Raw genomic sequence first — 17,703 nt, forward strand, 5'->3', positions numbered from 1 at the left:
TTCAGAGTATCCAAGGATCGGAATGTTCTGGTTCTCCATACTGGCCTGTTGACTTTGTCCTTCCAGTACCCTTCACAGGAGGTGCTTGGTAAATATCACCTTCTTTCCATGGCATGTTAATGCAGAATGGGAGGCCATGGACTTTGTTTTGTTAATTTCTTTCATCTTCTCTCCATTCAGTTTATTTCAGTCCAACGGAGCAGAGCTCTTGATCCTGATAGACATTCAGGTGTATATGTTTTCTTTTGGAGTTTGAGATATCTTAAGAAATATAATCACGTTTTTATTTTTCCCTATCTGGTCAGTGCAGAGTGTACACAAAGCCAACTGGTAAACATTGTATTTCCTGTCATTGCAATAATGATTTCTTGTTCCAGTTGCTCTTGTTTATAAATGTTCAACAGAGAATCAGGACTCTTTTATTTATTGGGATACAAATAATAATGCTATTGAATGTTTACATTCAATGTTTTAAGTGACCTGGTCCTTGTACTTTTTGGATCTGAATAAATTCACTGGAAGGCCTAGCATCAGTTAAACTTGAAGATCAAGAAAGGATTTTAGAGAGGAACAGATTTAATATTATTTTATAAGACAACAGAAAATTGAGTACTCTGAAATTATTCAACTCATTAAAAAAAACTCTTTCAGAGGATACTTTTTTTGGTAACCATATTAGCCTTCTTTATAAGGTGATGTCTGCATTATAAAACTCTGAACAATTTTTAACTGCCTGCATTTATTAACAGGCAATTCTTTCTTAACCTGTAGAATCCTGGTATTTTCAGAAAATGAAAAAATCTAACCACATAACATTTCTGGGTCTCCAAGTAAGATCTTTGCAACAGAACAAAAAACAAGTAAAGACAGCATGCCTTATAAAGAAAGCATGCTTTTTTTAGAAAGAAAGAAAAAAAGAAAGAAAGAAAGAACGATGAAATTGACATTACACTGGTTACTATTTCTGAATGTCCAAAACAAAAATTGTTATTCTTATGATGAAGCACCTTCTCAATATTTCCATCTCCCTTAATGCCTGGTGTTTCAGATTGGAGATATATCATCTCTGCACGATATATTTTCTAGAATAGCCAAAACGATTTTGTTTTTAAACTAATACCTTAAAATACTCATTTCCTGGGAGCTAATACTAAGAAGAGAAATTTAATTAGTCTCATTTTTAGTGGGGAGGGGAGAGTCTTTTCCAGAGGGGGATGAACTTGTATCTAGAAAAATCATTTTAAGTTCTATTCTTCATACTATCAAAGATAAAATCACAAATCTCAGTTGTTTTTAAGTTCTTAAACCTTATTTGCCTTATTGCTGGCCAAATCAATAAAATTGGGGAACTCTGACTCCTGAGATATCGTTTCCTCTTATGCTGATTTTGATTTAAGACACATGTATGTGTGCTACTTAGAATCATGTAGTTTAAAAAATAGGACAGTTGCCTGAATCACATCATATAGGGCACTTGTGTTTAGATTGGGGCCATTGCTGACTGACCATGGTATTCCTGTGTATTCTCTTTTCTCTGTCTTCATGTTTCCTTGGTCCCACCATTGCTTGGTTTTCCCCAAATGGACCCTGGTTTCAGAACGGCAAGTCTGACTTCCTCCATCCTGTGCATGGAAGAACGGCTTGGCGGTTCCAGCTTTTGGACTGTGAATCTGATGCTCATTGTGTTGTTCTGGCAGAGAGGGAGTCGCGGCCACCTGTCGGGGTGGCATGGTTCCCACACACAACATGACGTGCCAGTTTCAAGCAGTGGAGATGCCAGGCGTAGAGTGGTGAAGAGGGGTAGCTCATACAATGTGGTGCTTTTTCTGAAAGGAGATCTTCCCACTGGCGAGGAGTGCCAAATTCGAGGCACATGCTTCATTACATTGATCACATCTGCTGGCACTTGTGGGTGTTAGCACTGACAAGTATCTTTCTGTTATTGCTTTTTTTTTTTTCCTGTGCTCCCTTTCCTCTATCAGCTTTGCCTCCATTTACCTAAGTGGGTGAATTATCTTAGTTAGTAGAGACATAGACTGAGACAAGAAAAACATTGTCTAGGCAAATCGCTAATAGGTTCTGGATCATAAACTGTTGGTGTTTGCTAATGCTGCATAATTATCTTAGAGCAAGTTGTCGTCTTAAGAGATGAGAGATGTAGCATGATGTCAGAATGGTTTTTTTCCATCCTCTCCTGGGTCATTGGTGCTTAAAATGTAGCCATCTGGATGAAGATGAGGTGGAGAATGCTGGGTAAAAGTGATGTCCTGAGATTCTTACAGAGAACCTTGGACAAGTTAGAACTCCCTATCCTGGGAAACTTTTTTTCTGAATAAAGTTATTAATAGATTCAACTGCACTGGAGGCGACATCTGCCTCTCAGGATTTATTTTTACTCTTTTCAACAGTTATCTCTAAATTTAAGATGAAAATAATACATTTTGCCTAGGCTTTTTTTTTAGTATTTCTTATGTAATTTTAAAATATTTATTTATTTAAAAAGTGTCTCTTACATGATGGAGAGTCTTCCAGTGTGAGTTCCTAGATTTAATTAAAAGTGAGAAGACTTGACTTCTGGCCATATTTGTTCACACTGCAAAAAATTATCAACTTTAAAATTATCAACTTTATCACATCTTATAATTGCAAAAGAAATATGATAATATAAGACCTGTGATAGATGTGGAAATAAAACTATTTATGGATTCAACAGAGATTCATTGAGTGCCCACTCTATGCAAGGTAGCCGACAATTATCTGTCTTAGCTGACTTATTAAAATGCTCAAAGTTGGAAGTAAAATAGTGGCTTGCATTTGTTAATATATAAGAGCATAGCCACAAAGACACAAAATCTAAATTCATCTAGATTATGCTATATATTGATCATTATTAGCATTATTCACTGGGACAAATCAAAACTTGAAATCAATCTTAGTTTGGAGAATTATGTGAATAAAACTGTCCTAGAGTAAGTTTTACTACTAGGGGTCCAACAGCCTGGTCTGTCTGAATACTCAGAACTAGTTTCCCAGTGTGTACAAGGCCTTTTTTTGTTTACCCAGAACTGGAAACATTTTGTCAATACTGTGTAGACTGGCCTTAGTTTATCATGCACATAAATACTATGCATTTGTAAAGAGGACCCCTTTCATTTAGATGGAATGGTTTAAAAATATTGGTTAAACTAAGCTCTTCAGTTTGAAATCTGGGAAACCTCAAGTGTGTGTATATGCTTAGTCTTTTAACTCCTGATAAAGTACTGAGCGGCTAATCTGGTAGGTATTAGGGGAGAAAGAATTGGATTTCAATTGGCAAACTCATATATTCTTCGACTTTTCAGACATATTTTCCAAATTTTCAAAGAATACTAGCATAACTATGTACAAATCATTTCATCCGTGAATTGGATCTTTGATCCATTGTCTAGGCATTGCCATACAACAGAAATGCAGTAGGAGCCAGACGTGCCTTTAAATTCTCTAGTGGCCACGTTATAAAAAGAAATAGGTGAGATGAATTTCAATCGTATATTTTATTTATCTCATATCAAAAATACAATGTTGACATGTAATCAATATAAAAATATGAAATAGATCACATCATTTTTTTCACACCAAGTCTTCAGAATCAGGTATTGCATTTAACACATCTGAATTGGGACTAGGTACATTTCAAGTGTTCTTTGGCTATAATGACTGCACTCTTGGGCAGTAGCAGGTCTGGAATGTGATGCTCTGAATATGAGGCTGTCACTGGGTTTATAACTCTGACCATTAAAATTTTGCCTTTGATCTGAAATTGCCACTGTTTTGAGAAGCAATGCTTAATATTTAATAATCACTGAGACTGGAAACCTTTTTCAGCAGAGAAAAATTGCCTCAGCTTTCATATGTTTTTATACTGGGTGTGTTTGAAGCAAAATTGGAAGACTAAGGGAAAATTAAAGAGTAGGACTCTCCCATCAAAATTGCAGTAGAGGATTTGGAAAGTGGAGGAGTTTCAGGTTTGAGAGCTGTGGTGAAATTATGGGGTGAGATTAGGGTGACGGCTGTCAATAAATCCAAAGCCTGTGTTTTCTGTATATTGTTTTTCTGTTTTCAATTGTCTCTAATTTAGTCATTTTAAATTCTAGATAAGATATGTGGAACACGAGCCTATCACTTTCATATCTGTGTAGTAATTTACCTTTGTGTTCACAGAGTGCTTTCAAGAGCCATCCTTTGGGTGTTTTCACTGGAGAAACTGGGTATTTTTTTCCTATCAGAGGCCCATGGCCCATGGGGGAAAAAATCAATCCATGTTACAGTCAAGTAAAAATACAAGTTAATTTAGTTTTTTTTAGACAGAAATATAAAGTGACCAAGAGATCTTTCCCTTGATCATTTTGCTTTTGAAATTAAAAACAGGGAACATTCTGTTGGAAAATTATATTACGTTTAGTTGAGAATTTCCAACGCAAATTCTTGTGGGTGTGAAAAAGCCTAACAAAAAAAGAATCAAATTCAGGTATTAGGTTGGCAGGGTGGGGTGGGGAGTAGGGAGTCCATTTGGTTTCTAGTGAATCATTGAAGGGAATGCTTAGTTGACATGAAAACAATGGACTGAGGCCTGGCCACAGCCCTATCTTTTCATGTTGGGCTAGGAGTGGCTTTGAGCTGGGACAGGGTGGACTGGAGGTATCTTTTACCCGTTTATCTGTAGATGAGACCCCATTGTAGTTAATGGGATCATTTATAATTAAAAGTTTCTGTTTATATATAAACTGTTCATAGAAGATCCTGAAGGTGGTTTGACCGGGGCTCAGGAAAATGTGTCATGGTAGGAGGGGCTATATGAACTATACCCCAAGACTGAGTGGTCAAGGCCATCCTCTCTCTCTTTCATGGCAGAAGGCCTGGACTTCTCCAACATGTCACATTGTGAGCTGTGATCACCTCGAGTTTTCTAGCGAGACCCTGTGTGCCATTCCTAAAATGTGTGTGACCCTTTCCCCAAATCTTACCCTAAAGGGAATTCATCAATATGTCAGCTTTAGGGCTATCTGAGTCATATTTTTTTGCAAAGCTTTGGTGCTTACCAATACTTGTGTGCTAATGAGTGTTAGCAAATGCCCAAGTGAAACAATAAGTTCCAAATAAAATGCAAATGCCCAAATTGGAATTATGCTTAATTTGCCAGGGTTTTGTTGTCATTGTGGCTCATAATTATGACCGGTTGGTCTTGCCATACAGAGTCATTAATTTCTGCAAATAAAGAGATCCTTTGTTTGTTGGCTCTAACTATACCAATGTGTTGGGGTTTTCAGTAGAGAGAACTTGACTTCCAGGCTCATGTGGCCTGACCAACTTGGAGTGACACTGCCCTAGGCCAGAGCTAAGACCACCTGAAGCTCAGGGAGGCATGTTTGGGCTCAGCGTAAGGAAGAATATCCTAACAATGCCAAGTTTAAAGACGAATGAACTGTGTTTTGAAAAGTTAATCCCCATTGCTGAAGTTGCTCAAGTCAAGGCCAGGTGGCCCCCTGCTGGCAGCATCTTGGAAGGGATTCCAGCATTTCTATCACTGCAGGGGAGGTGAAATGCACAAGCTCTAAGAAGCACTATTCATACCTTGTGGTTGCAGGATTGTCAGGCACTCAAAGCTTATTGCACCCATTTTGGTAGATGGTAAAGAGATGCTTTACTCACCGAATATGCCTGCAGCCTTTCCAGAGTAGGTCTTAAAATGTTTAGTCGCTCCTACAAGCCAGGCATGGTGGCAGCAATTCAGCTGGGAGCAAGCTTCCTATGGGAGGTGATGCTCTTATCTTGAGAGAGCATCAGAATCCCCTGGAACGCTTGCTCAGGGCCAGTGGATGGTTACCATCCTCAGTTTCTGAGTCAGCAGATCTGGGTGGGGCCTGAATCTGTTTCTAATAAGATCCAAGTGCAATAGCCATGATTTAGGGCAGTGGTTCTCAACTGGGAGCAGGGAAATTTCCTACTCTCTGCCCCAACCCATGGACACTGGCAATGTCTGTGATATATTTGGTTTTCACAGCTGAGGGCAGGGGTGGGGGGTTGCTACTGGCATCTGATAGGTAGAAGCTAGAGGTGATACCAAGTATCCTGTGATACGCAGTGTAGCCCCAACACAGGAGTAACCAGCCCAAATGGGAGTAGTATTGAGGTAGAGAGATCCGTTCTCTCGGGAAATGACAGAAAATCAAGTGTTTGTGATCGACTGTGTGAAGAACATCAGGATAGATTGTGATAAGGGCAATTTAGACTGCTACCGCTGGGCCTGGCTTACTCTAGGCAGTCAGTTGGGTTCACTGAGAGGTGAATGAGGCAGCCAGGTGAGCACGTGGTAGGAACATTCACCGTTCTAACTGTGAAAGAAAACAAGTAAACTGAGAAAGGAGACTGCCTGGAATTTCATGGCGTAAGTGATGTTTGACAGTTTTATTGATTGAGCAAGGTTTTGCCAGGGGCATTCTAGCCTAAGGGAATGGAGTAATAAGCAAAGCCAAGGGAGAAGTGTTGACTTGGCCATGGTGGTCGGCCTGGAACGGGATATACATTGGGAGAAACTGGAGAGGTGTCAGGTGGTGGCCACTGTAGTAAGGCCTTTAAAGCCACTGTCAGAAGAGTAAAGACAGAAGGAAGGATTTGAAAGGGTTTAAAACAAGAATGCTCATTGTCTTTGATAAAACAGAAAAATCCCAGTTAATGAGATTTTACTGTTTACCAGTTGGCCTTGTGAGAAGCCTTAAAGTGCCTCAGCAATAACAGCCAATAAACTTTGTGTATAATATTATTCTGGGCTGTGTGCGGTGGCTCATGCCTATAATCCCAGCACTTTGGGACGCTGAGGTGAGAGGATTGCCTGAGCCCACCAGTTCGAGACCAGCCTAGGCAACTTGGCAAGACCTCATCTCTACAATAAATCAAAGAATTAGCTGGGCATGGTGGCGAGTGCCTGTAGTTCCATTTACTTGGAAGGAGCTGAAACACCAACTCAAAAAAAAAAAAAAAATTTATTCTGCTTCTTTGTACTTAAAATCTGGAAACTTAGGCATCCTCCTCGGGTCCCCTCCCACTGTGGGAGCTTTTCTGTCCTCTCAATAATCCTGCTTTCTAAAATAATAATAATAATAAATCTGGAAACTTGCCAGGTGTGGTGGCTCACGCCTGTAATCCTAGCACTTTGGGAAGTCAATGGGAGAATTACTTGGGCCCAGGAGTTTGAGACCAGCTTGGACAACATAATGAGACCTTGTCTCTACAGAAAAAAGAAAAAAATTAGACAAGTGTGGTGGTGCATGCCTATTGCCCCAGCTACTTGAGAGGCTTAGGTGGAAGGATTGCCCAAACCCGAGAAACTGAAGCTGTGGTGAGCTGAGATCGTGCTACTGTACTCCAGCCTTATTTTTATTTTTAGACATAAAAACACAAAATCTGGCAACTTGATGTACAGAGATTCCTCCCAAAAAGCTGACAGAAAATGTTCACCGGGCTGTACTTTTTGCTTCAGTTCCTAATCTCTCCTGTTGTGGAAGTCTGTGTAGGAACAAGAAGTTGTTCCCAGCCATCCCAGGCATAGCTGCTCGTGCTGGAGATGCAGGTGCCTGGCATGTGGGGAGTGAGTCTGGCTCAGGGTGTGTTGGGAGTCCCCAAGACTCAGCTGGGAAGAGGTCTCTGTTGCCTTGACAGGAGTCTCAACTCAAATGTAGAACATTCAAGGTTAAGAGCGCCCCCTCCTTGCTTCCACAGCACAGTTACTAAAATTGGATCCATAAAAAGATTAGCATGGTCCCTTCCCAGGGATGACGCGCACATTTGTGAAGCGCTCCTTATTTTTGGAAAGTTCTGCAGGGCCTATACTCCTTAAATATGGGACATCTCAGAAACTGGTAGAATCTGAGTGACCAGCCGCTCTTGTGAAGATGATGTTCTCTGAAGATTAAGATTTGGTGATGGCAGTTGTGTCATGATTTTCTGATTTGTTCTAGATTTACTTATTTATTTGTTTGTTTGTTTTTGAAGTCAAAAGTCTCTCTCTGTCTGGAGTGCAATGGCACACTCACAGCCACCACAGCGTCTACCTGCTGGGCTTCGCCGATCCTTCTATCTCAGCCTTCCAAGTAGCTGGAACCAGTGGCATGCGCCACCACACCCGGCTACTTTTTTTCATTTATTGTAAAAGTGAGGTCTCACCATATCGCCCAGACTGGTTTCAAACCCCTGGGCTCAGGCAATCCTCCACCTCCCAAAGTGCTGGGATTACAGGCATGAACCGCCTTGCCTGGCCTCTAGTGTTGTTTAAAAATCTATATCCTTGCTTTGAATTCATGTTAGCAATAATTGATGATGTTAAAAAAATTGGTATATGTCTAAACAATAGAGAGTGCTATTAAAATGCTCACAAACCTTTGGAAAAAATAAAAATAAAGAGCACCTCCCACTGCCAGGCCAGACCCCACTGACTGCTAGCAGGGCAGAAAGTCCTTCCCTCCTGGGACATTACTGATTCCTTCTTAGGTTTTCAAGAGGCTTTTTATATCCTTTCATCCAGGGTCTTCATGACACACCCTAACACTCGATGGTTGGTTTCCTGAGCAACTAGTTTAATAAGAACCAAGTTGTATCTTTGATACTATATCACGTCTGACACGTTTTATGACAAGATAACTGATCAGCTACTCCCTTGACCACTGCAACAAACCCCCATTGGAAATTCTATCTCCTTCCAAGCCAATTTGTGTGCAACAGACATTTATTGAATGTTTTATCTGGTTCCAGCACTATACCATGTGTTTTTTTAATTTTTAGTTTTTTAAAAACTAAATATTGAAAGGCGTGTAATTGATGGCCGCGAACTCCACGCTGGGATGAGCTGCACTCCCGGGGGAGGCAGGGGAGCCGAGCCTGAGCCATGGCCAGTACAGTGGTAGCAGTTGGATTCACTATTGCTGCTGCAGGATTTGCAGGTCGTTATGTTCTGCAAGCCATGAAACATATGGAACCTCAAGTAAAACAAGTTTTTGCAAGTCTACCAAAACCTGCCTTCAGTGGTGGCTATTACAGAGGTGGGTTTGAACCCAAAATGACAAAACGGGAAGCAGCATTAGTACTAGGTGTAAGCCCTACTGCCAATAAAGGAAAAATAAGAGATGCTCATCGACGTATTATGCTCCTAAATCATCCGGACAAAGGAGGATCTCCTTATATAGCAGCCAAAATCAATGAAGCTAAAGATTTACTAGAAGGTCAAGCTAAAAAATGAAGTAAATGTTTCATGAATTTTGAGTTCATATTAGTTTGTGTATACAAGCACCAATTTTTTATAATAAAATGCCCAGTTACAATTTTAAAAAATGATTTAGCACAAGCTAAATCAAAAGCCTCGGTATAATTTTCTTGTTTAAATTTGAGGATCTTAAATCAGACTGTAGACTAGTTTAGAATAGTTGGATGGTAATTCTTAATCATGGACAAATGCACATCACTTGAATAGAAATATTGTTCATTGTTCATTTAGCTAATAATTTGGCACCTATTTCTGCTTTAAAGTGAAGGTGATATCCTTGCTCTCCCAATCTAATAGAAGACTGATAAACTGATCATTAAACTGTGTGATAAATAATATGATGGAATTAGCTTAAGCTGTTGAAGTAATGACTCTTATGAGGAAAAGCTGTTTAAGGTACAAACAACTGGCCCAGCTACTTGGAACCTTGTATTTAAAAGTGAATTTAGCCACAACTTTGACCTAAGAAATTGACTTGGGTATATGTAGAGTATCAGACAGAATTTAGATATCATACATTAAAAACTGTAAAAATATTGAAAAAAAAACTAAATATTAAACACACAGTTAAGAAAATGTTTTGTTTATTTATTTATTTATTTGAAAGATGTGGGGTAAGGTTGGTTAATAAAATTTTAAAGGTACTAAAGGTTTAAAAATGAAAAGTAAGACTTCCTCCCTCATGTACCCCCATTTTTCCTCTTAGAACTTCTGAGAAACTGCTATCGTCAATTTCTTTTACATTTTTCAGAGATATGTTTTGTGTTTACAAACATATTTATGTAATTTTTACCACAAATGGCCAGGTATTCCTATATCATATTTTCCTCCCAAATATATCCAGAGGCAGATAACATGGCTTGCATTTTATAGATGAGGTCATTGAGACCATGAGTGTAAGTAACTTGCTCGGTGTCACATCGTGAGTGCCAGAGGTAGAATTCACACCAGGAGTTCTGGTTTTAAGTGGATCTGAAGCAGGTTCACTTTTGCCCCACTTTAAATCAATGTCTTTTTAAATGTGTGTTCATTCATTTAGATGAGGGGTGAGGGCTTCACAAAGGAACGGCAGATATAATTACTTATGTGGCCTTCCCTCTCCTCCCCGGTGGTTCAGCTCTGGCCCCCTAATTGCATACACCACTGACCAAGACAGTGTGTATACCCAGACCCTGTTCTTCAGAAAGCTGCTAAGGACATGGTTCCTTAAGCTCCTGCCCACCCGAGCTTCTTCCATGTTCACATGTCTGGTGATGTTTCGGCTTGCTGTTAGTGCTCGAGCCCCCATGCAGATTCACAGCCCAGCCTGGCCTGTGCCTTTACCTGTCCCAGGTGCTAGGTGGGTGCCAGTTCTCTGTCAGGAGCCATTCATCCTTTGGTAGAGGCTGGAGCAGAGCAGAGCTATCCTCAGCCACCTGGGTTCTGAGAGCACCGACTCCTATCCTGGGAGTTGTAGATTCTCAGAGCTGCTCAGGCATTCCCTGCCTCGCATCATGACAGCAGCAGCTACCCTTGGGGTCCTCTTGAAACCAGATGGATTGTTTGCAGTCTCAGCGGGAGTTCTCAACACTACTTGTCAGAATGATCTAGTAGGTGATTGACAGATTGGGAAGAAGGTACTTGCCCCATGGGGACTCTAGTGTGAGGCATCTTTGTGGCCGGGGCTTCATGACAATGCCTTCCTAAAGCTCTGGGATCCTGCTTGGGAGAGCCTTGAGAGAGGACATATGCACCATTTAGAGGGTGTTGTCGGGCCAGAAATGCACAGTCGCTTACAGCGTGGTGCTGTCTGAAGACCACCTGTGGTTATTTAAGGTGCAGGCTTGAAATTTTACTTCCTGTTGGTAATAAGACTGAGCTGCATTGTGTGACTTTGCATTTGTTTATTTCTCTTAATTGGTAGGTAACAAGGAGGGTTCGCCTTCTTCTACCTTCTGGGTGCTGCTGAGTATTCTCCTGGGAGCAGTGGCAATGCTGTGCAAGGAACAAGGGATCACTGTGCTGGTGAGAGCCAGGGCGTGGCCTGGGCCTGCCTTTTGTATGCACCCTTTCCCCTCCTGTACAGATATCTGGGGCTGGCCCTGCCTTTGCCACCTCCTACTTCTGAAAACCATTGGCAGCCTGAGGGTCATAGAGCTTTCTGGACAAATGACATTTGCTCTCACAATTTTGGTATTTCAGGTCAAATTGACTATCTTCCTGGGCGACCATTCGCAACTGGGAAGAAATGGCAAATGAGAAGCTCTCACGGAGCTATGATGGGACCTCTTGATAGGCCCTGTGGAAAAAGAGAAAAGAGTGCTTTGAGTTTTTGAGGATGCTCTGACATCTTTTCACAATCTTAGGTGGAACTGACCTCAATGGTTTTATCCTGGATTTGGAAAGGGCAGTGGGTAGTCTGGAAGTGAAGGAGTGGTGGCTCTGTCCCCACTTGGAACCACCCATGCACACACATCCTCTTTCTCCTCGCCATTCCCCCACCCCCAAAACTAACCTATAAGTATTGTTAATCATCACCCAAGTAAGACATCAACCAGCACAAGAGCCAAAGTATTCCATGGTCACAAATGTTTGACATGAAATTAAAAGATTCCTAGTGTAATCTTTAAAGAAGAGCATGTAACAATGCTAATGTTTCAAGTGAGATTTTGTCCTCAAAGTGCTCCCTTTAAGCCAGATGTGACTTCTATTCACTTATTCTAACTTTGAGCCTTGAAGTCTCTTTACACATAATATAGTGTAGGCATCTTATTATCTTGGTTGTCTTTAAATGTGTTTTAGAGTACATTTTGCTTAGGATATGTAGTTAAAACCCAGACAGAAGAAAAATTTATTTTGTGTTTCAAAACTATTTCAATCTTTAAAACCAAGCCGCCCAACAATTTTTTTTATTTTAGCTATGATTTTATGGAGGTATAATTTGTGTACAAGAAGATGTGCCACGTGTAAAGGAAGAGTTTGAATTTGGACAAAAGTCTACCCCTGTGTAACCACCACTCTAATCTAGACCTTGTAGGAGAGGCAGCATTTTACCTCTGCCTTCTTAGAAGTTTTTTGGCTAGGCTTGAGAATTAGACTGACACAAGACATACCAACAGAAGAAAAGCATTCAGATTTATCTCATGGAAGTTTAACATGACACAGGTACCCTCATGAGGAAATGAAGACCCAAAGAAATGGCAAAACCTAAATGCTTCCATCTTAGGTTGAAGAAAGAGGAGTAATTGTAGAAAAATAAACTCTGGAAACAAAAGATAAGAATTACTCTGCCGAGGTCTGTACAGAATTCTCTCAGTCTCATCCTCCCTGCTGTGGTGACATTTCCACTCTACAGTAATCTACTTCATTGGTTCTTTTGTGACTACTGTCCTGTGTAGATGCAAGCCCCCTGAAGGCAGGGACTACAAGACAGTTGGTCGTTTTGGACTTCCCAGGGTGAACCCATGTTTATATAGTAAATTCTCAGTAAGTTGTCACTGAATAGGAATCAGTCTGTGAAAGAACACAGTCGTTAAATGTTTTGTGGCCACCTAGCACGGACCCCAGTGAGTTAGACAAGTGTTGAGTGTCATAGGTCCCTGGAACAGAACCTCCATCAGGCTTCCTCTGGCAATGTCAAAGAGGGGAGGAGCTCTAAACAGGGCCCAGGATTGAAACTGTTTAGAGAGGTGTTGAAATCGTCTCTCCTCTTTCTCCATTTTAGCCAGCTTTCTCCTTTACAGTATAAGAAGAAAACTCAGAAATTAGGGTTGTGTGCCAAGGTAGAGAAATGAAAAGCAAAAACATGAGATGCAAATAACCACATGGGAATAGCCTGGGGAAGACAGAGCAGTCAGAGCTATCTGGGGGTTGACATAGATCAAGGCAAAGATGAGTGAGTTTATTGGGCTCTGTCCCTTAAGAGGAAGCTAGTGTGGAAATGGTATAGAAAGAATGACTGTGGAAAGATACCTGGCTTTCATGAGTTGCTTTTTAAAAGTTGGCTCCAAGCCAATGTTTCTCAACCTTGGCACTATTAACATTTTAGGCCAGACAATTCTTTCTTGTGGGGACTGTTCTGTGCATCGTACGATGTTTAGCACCTTCCCTGGCCTCTACCTAGATGGCAGTAGGCCCCCTCCGTTGCAACAACCTAAAACATCTTTAGACATTGCCAAACATCCCTGGGGGGTGGGGAGAGGAAACATCCTGTTGAGATCCGCTGGTTTTAGAACCTTTCCCTCAAATAAAGTGTTGTCTAAGGACCAGAGGCACCAACTTGTTAGAAATTCAGGATCTCACCTGCTGAGTCAGAATCTCCATCAACAAGGTCCTCAGGTAACTCCTATGCAGTGTTTTTAGAAGCATGAAAGAATTTGGTTGAATTTACATGAATAAAGATACCGTGAAATGTAGTTACTTTTAAAGATTAGCCTAATATTTGGACATTTTGATGATGCATTTAAGTGGGACAGGGGAGGGAGTGCTGGTGTTGTGTCTGACTCGACATGACTCTGTCACCCCGATGACTGTCCTATAACTCACAGGAAAACAAATAGTATGAGAAGATAGCTGCAGCTAAACAGAGAGCTTCTGCCTTCTAGAAAATGGTTTTCAACCAAGCAGAAATGGTCTTCCGTGACCCCCTAAGATCATGCATCCACATGGGTGAATAAAATGAGGATTCTTTGAAATGATTAACCCAGCACTGGCCCGTATATTGGGTAATTAGCATTTATGGGAGAGGGTTAAGAAGGGATGTCATCCTTGCTCTGAAAACCACAAATTACAAGTGACTTCTGATGATGTATGAGCTTCTTTGTCTCAAAGAAGATTACATTAAAAAGACCCAAGTCATTTAGGGGCAACTTTAACCATATCTACCGAGTATATTCAGACAACTTTATCCAGACTGGACAGGGAGATTTGCTAGATGACACAGCCAGCAGCAGCAACCTTTGTAGAAAGTCTGTTGCAGGGGAGGGAAGAGATCCAGGGCTTTTCTCTCCTTCAACTTGTGACTATAGGTTTAATAGGTACAAAAGCAGCCCTTACCTGCGAGAAAGCAACTATCATGGTGCTACTGGAAACTGTTAGTGTAGACAAAGCTGCTCAATGAAGTTATATGTGGTTCACCTAACGGTTGGTCGTGGGCAGGGCTTCAGATTGACAGAGGTGGCTGTTCTTCACATAGCGGGCTCAGGCTGGGAGTGCCCATGCCATTGAGAGCGTGTAGTTTACACAGTCACCCTGGGCATCTCCATCCCAGCCAACTGGAAAGAGAAGCCAAGTGGTGGAGTGCATCCAGGTTTTACAACCAATCCTCCAGAATGGCACATGTCACTTCTCCCCATTCCGTGTTCGCTAGAACTCAGCCCCTTGACCTTCCCCAGTGACAGGGGAGGCTGGGAGATGTAGTCTCGCTATGTGCCTGGTAAGAAGAGAAAGCTCTTGGACAACTAGGACTCTACCCAGGAGGTCTCCAAGGCTCCATCAGAGATCATCATGCATGTTTACATCTGCTTTTACTAAACATGCTGAGATCAGTCAGCACATGAGGTTTGTAGCGCTGACACTGTCTTTATCTTTCAGCATAATTACCGCCCAGGCAACCACTCTGTTACATGAACTAAAGGACTATTTTATAGTTATAAAAAAGGGGCTAGGGGAGGAACCTCTGGGGCACTTTTCCTGGGAGCCCCAAATTTCTAGCTGTCCTGAATCTCAATAGCACTCTTATATATGCAGACTATGAAATCATTTCTATCAAGGACTTACTAGATAATAAATGTGACATTACATATTACCCTGAGCTAATTTCACAGAAACATAGGGTTTTTTTTAAAGAACTGAAAAGGTCTTATCTGATTATCCAATCCATTGCATTTCTTGCCTAGATTCAGTACTAAAATTATGAAATTTGATTGTTATCTAATCAGAGTTAGGTTCTTCTATCACTGATTGTCTTGCTTTGTTTCCTTAGGGTTTGAATGCGGTATTTGACATCTTGGTGATAGGCAAATTCAATGTTCTGGAAATTGTTCAGAAGGTACTACATAAGGACAAGTCATTAGAGGTGAGTATATACTTTTGTCTCTAGCCCAGACATGGAAAATGTCAAGTACCAGCTGATTTAGAATGCCGTTTTCAAAGTATTCCTTGTGATTTTGAATTCTAAAATAGCCAGCATTTTAAAGGACAGTGTCAAAGTAGTTCAGGCAGAATTGCTGCACATTTGTACCTGGTTTGGCTACATTTTTATCTGAAAATCTGTTCCGGGCCTGATGGCTCAGACTTGTAGACCAAGCCCTTTGGGAGGTTGAGGCAGGGGGATTGCTTGAGGCCAGGAGTTCAAGACCAGCCTGGGCAACATAGTGAGACCCCATCTCTGAAAAAAAGAAATAGTTAGGCAAGGTGATACACACCTTTAGTCCCAGCTACTCAGAAGGCTCAGACAGAAGGATCTCTTGAGCCCAGGAGTTCAAGGCTGCAGTGAGCTGTGAATATGCCACTGCACTCCAGCTTGAGTGACAGTATGAAACCTCGTCTCTAAAAAGAAAAAAGAAAATATGCAACATGGGTGGCCTTGTGATGTCCTTTCAGAACATCAGCATGCTCAGGAATGGGGGCCTTCTCTTCAGGGTGACTCTCCTCACCTTGGGAGGGGCTGGGATGCTCTACACGCGCTGGAAAATCATGGGCACTGGCCCGCCGGCCTTCACTGAGGTGGACAACCCGGCCTCCTTTGCCGACAATGTATTGGTGAGGGTGAGTTCTGAGCCTGCTCCCTTTGCATTGTTTTTCTCTCCCCACCAAATTCTCAGATCTCTCATCTCTCCTTTCCTTACTCCTCACCACACCCACAAAATCCCTCCTAAATGGGACACCAGGGGTATTCTAGAATGAAAGTGGGTTTTTAGTAGGAGACTAAAAGGGTGTATGTGAACTCCTTAAATTTCCTTTCTAAGGAGAAGGAAAGAAGAGTGGTTTCTTCAGCCATTAGGTTTCTTGCTGAAAGTCTTGTTGAAGCCACCCAACCCTGTAACTGGATGAAGGCAAAATGTAACAGGCTTGGTGGTATCTTTAGAAGTCTGACAGTGTCAAGATTCTCTTTGTTCTTGTCGATTTTCCTTTTTTCCTAAAGGCAAGGGTATCAAGCTGCAGATTCTTAGCTGTGCGTTTCATAGAGTTTGAAATGAGAACAACCACAGAACCCTGTTCTTAAGATGTTAGGCACATAGGTAACCCTTTTCTGGGGTCTCAGGCTTCAGGTAGCACCGACTAAATGGGTCACAACTTGGCCTGAAATATAACAAACGTGTTGCCTAGTCTGGTTGGTGGCTTAGCTGTATTTTTGTGTCTTAATATCTGAATACAATTAATAAATTACAGACTATAGTCTCACACCCAGTATACAAATTGGCATCGTTTTATTTTATATGACTGCTTTCTTTGAATACCTCAAAAGTGAAGTTAGGATATATATATGTATATGTTATTCAAGTTCAGTATCAATTGTTTGTTTTCCTTTTGACTGACAGGCCATAAACTATAATTACTACTATTCATTGAATGCCTGGCTGCTGCTGTGTCCCTGGTGGCTGTGTTTTGATTGGTCAATGGGCTGCATCCCCCTCATTAAGTCCGTCAGTGACTGGAGGGTAATTGCACTCGCAGCACTCTGGTTCTGCCTAATTGGCCTAATATGCCAAGCCCTGTACTCTGAGGACGGCCACAAGAGAAGGTAAGAGGCAGCGCTGAATTTTAACATCTACACTGGTTGAGTCAGAAGCATTTCTCAAAACCTAGCGCTGATCATTTTAACAATCTTGTGTAAGTGAAGTCTGAGGACATTTGTTTCAAATGCATATTTATGGCTGGGATGATTTCCATCCATTTGGAATCCAGTGCTGGCTTCAATGGGTGGGGAGTGAACTTGGAAGAGGGGCTACGGATGACTGCTATATCTCCTCCTCCCCCTTTCCCCGAGAAGTAGCATTTTGAGATCCTTTTCACTGTAGGTGGTAAAGAGTAATTTATGGTCAGAACAGAGAGTGTAATTGATGTGTGTTGTGCCCATTATTGCACAATTCTTGTTCACAAAACCCTAGTGAATGCTGTCATGATTCTGTCTGTTGTTGCTGTGTACAAAATAAGCCGCTTCCCCAAAGAGACTATTCTTTTTCCATGAAAAAAAAAAATTATTGCGAAAATAATTGGGAAAAACAAATGTGTTTCATGAAAAAGAAAACTGTTTAAGATGATTTCCTGTAAGCATAAGTGTTTATGGAATTAGATTGGTAATTTCTCAAAATAAATTAAATTGCAAGTTTACCTGTGTGTGTCTTAAATTGGTTGGTAATTCTGAAGGGCAAACTTTAGTCCCAGTTCACTAATACATGTGAAATAGAATTTTTTCTTTAAATTCTGTA

At 41.2% G+C, this 17,703-nt stretch overlaps 1 protein-coding gene and 1 pseudogene across 6 annotated transcripts in view; both read left to right on the plus strand.

Moving 5' to 3' along the window:
- TMTC4 (transmembrane and tetratricopeptide repeat containing 4) overlaps window positions 1-17,703 on the plus strand; it is a 62,207-nt gene that overhangs the window by 20,214 nt on the left and 24,290 nt on the right. For 2 of the 4 annotated variants that reach the window (XM_008048632.2, XM_021707823.1), the window contains 4 exons: window positions 11,196-11,296; window positions 15,255-15,347; window positions 15,875-16,039; window positions 16,813-17,015. In XM_008048632.2, coding sequence (XP_008046823.1) covers window positions 11,196-11,296; window positions 15,255-15,347; window positions 15,875-16,039; window positions 16,813-17,015 — 562 coding nt within the window. Of the gene's footprint in view, window positions 1-3,715; window positions 3,719-11,195; window positions 11,297-15,254; window positions 15,348-15,874; window positions 16,040-16,812; window positions 17,016-17,703 lie in introns of all 4 variants that reach the window. The other 2 variants (XM_021707821.1, XM_021707822.1) reach the window with 2 other exon arrangements.
- On the plus strand, window positions 8,842-9,360 carry LOC103250038 (annotated as a pseudogene). Of its 2 annotated transcripts, XR_002481401.1 has the most exons (2): window positions 8,890-8,920; window positions 8,973-9,360. The product of XR_002481401.1 is annotated as a mitochondrial import inner membrane translocase subunit TIM14 pseudogene, transcript variant X2 (transcript). The 2 variants fall into 2 exon arrangements; XR_503650.2 differs by having other exon boundaries at window positions 8,842-9,360.

Source organism: Carlito syrichta, unplaced genomic scaffold (assembly GCF_000164805.1).
Source record: "Carlito syrichta isolate Samal-C Ts95f unplaced genomic scaffold, Tarsius_syrichta-2.0.1 Scaffold126448, whole genome shotgun sequence".
NCBI classification, from domain to species: Eukaryota; Metazoa; Chordata; class Mammalia; order Primates; family Tarsiidae; genus Carlito; species Carlito syrichta.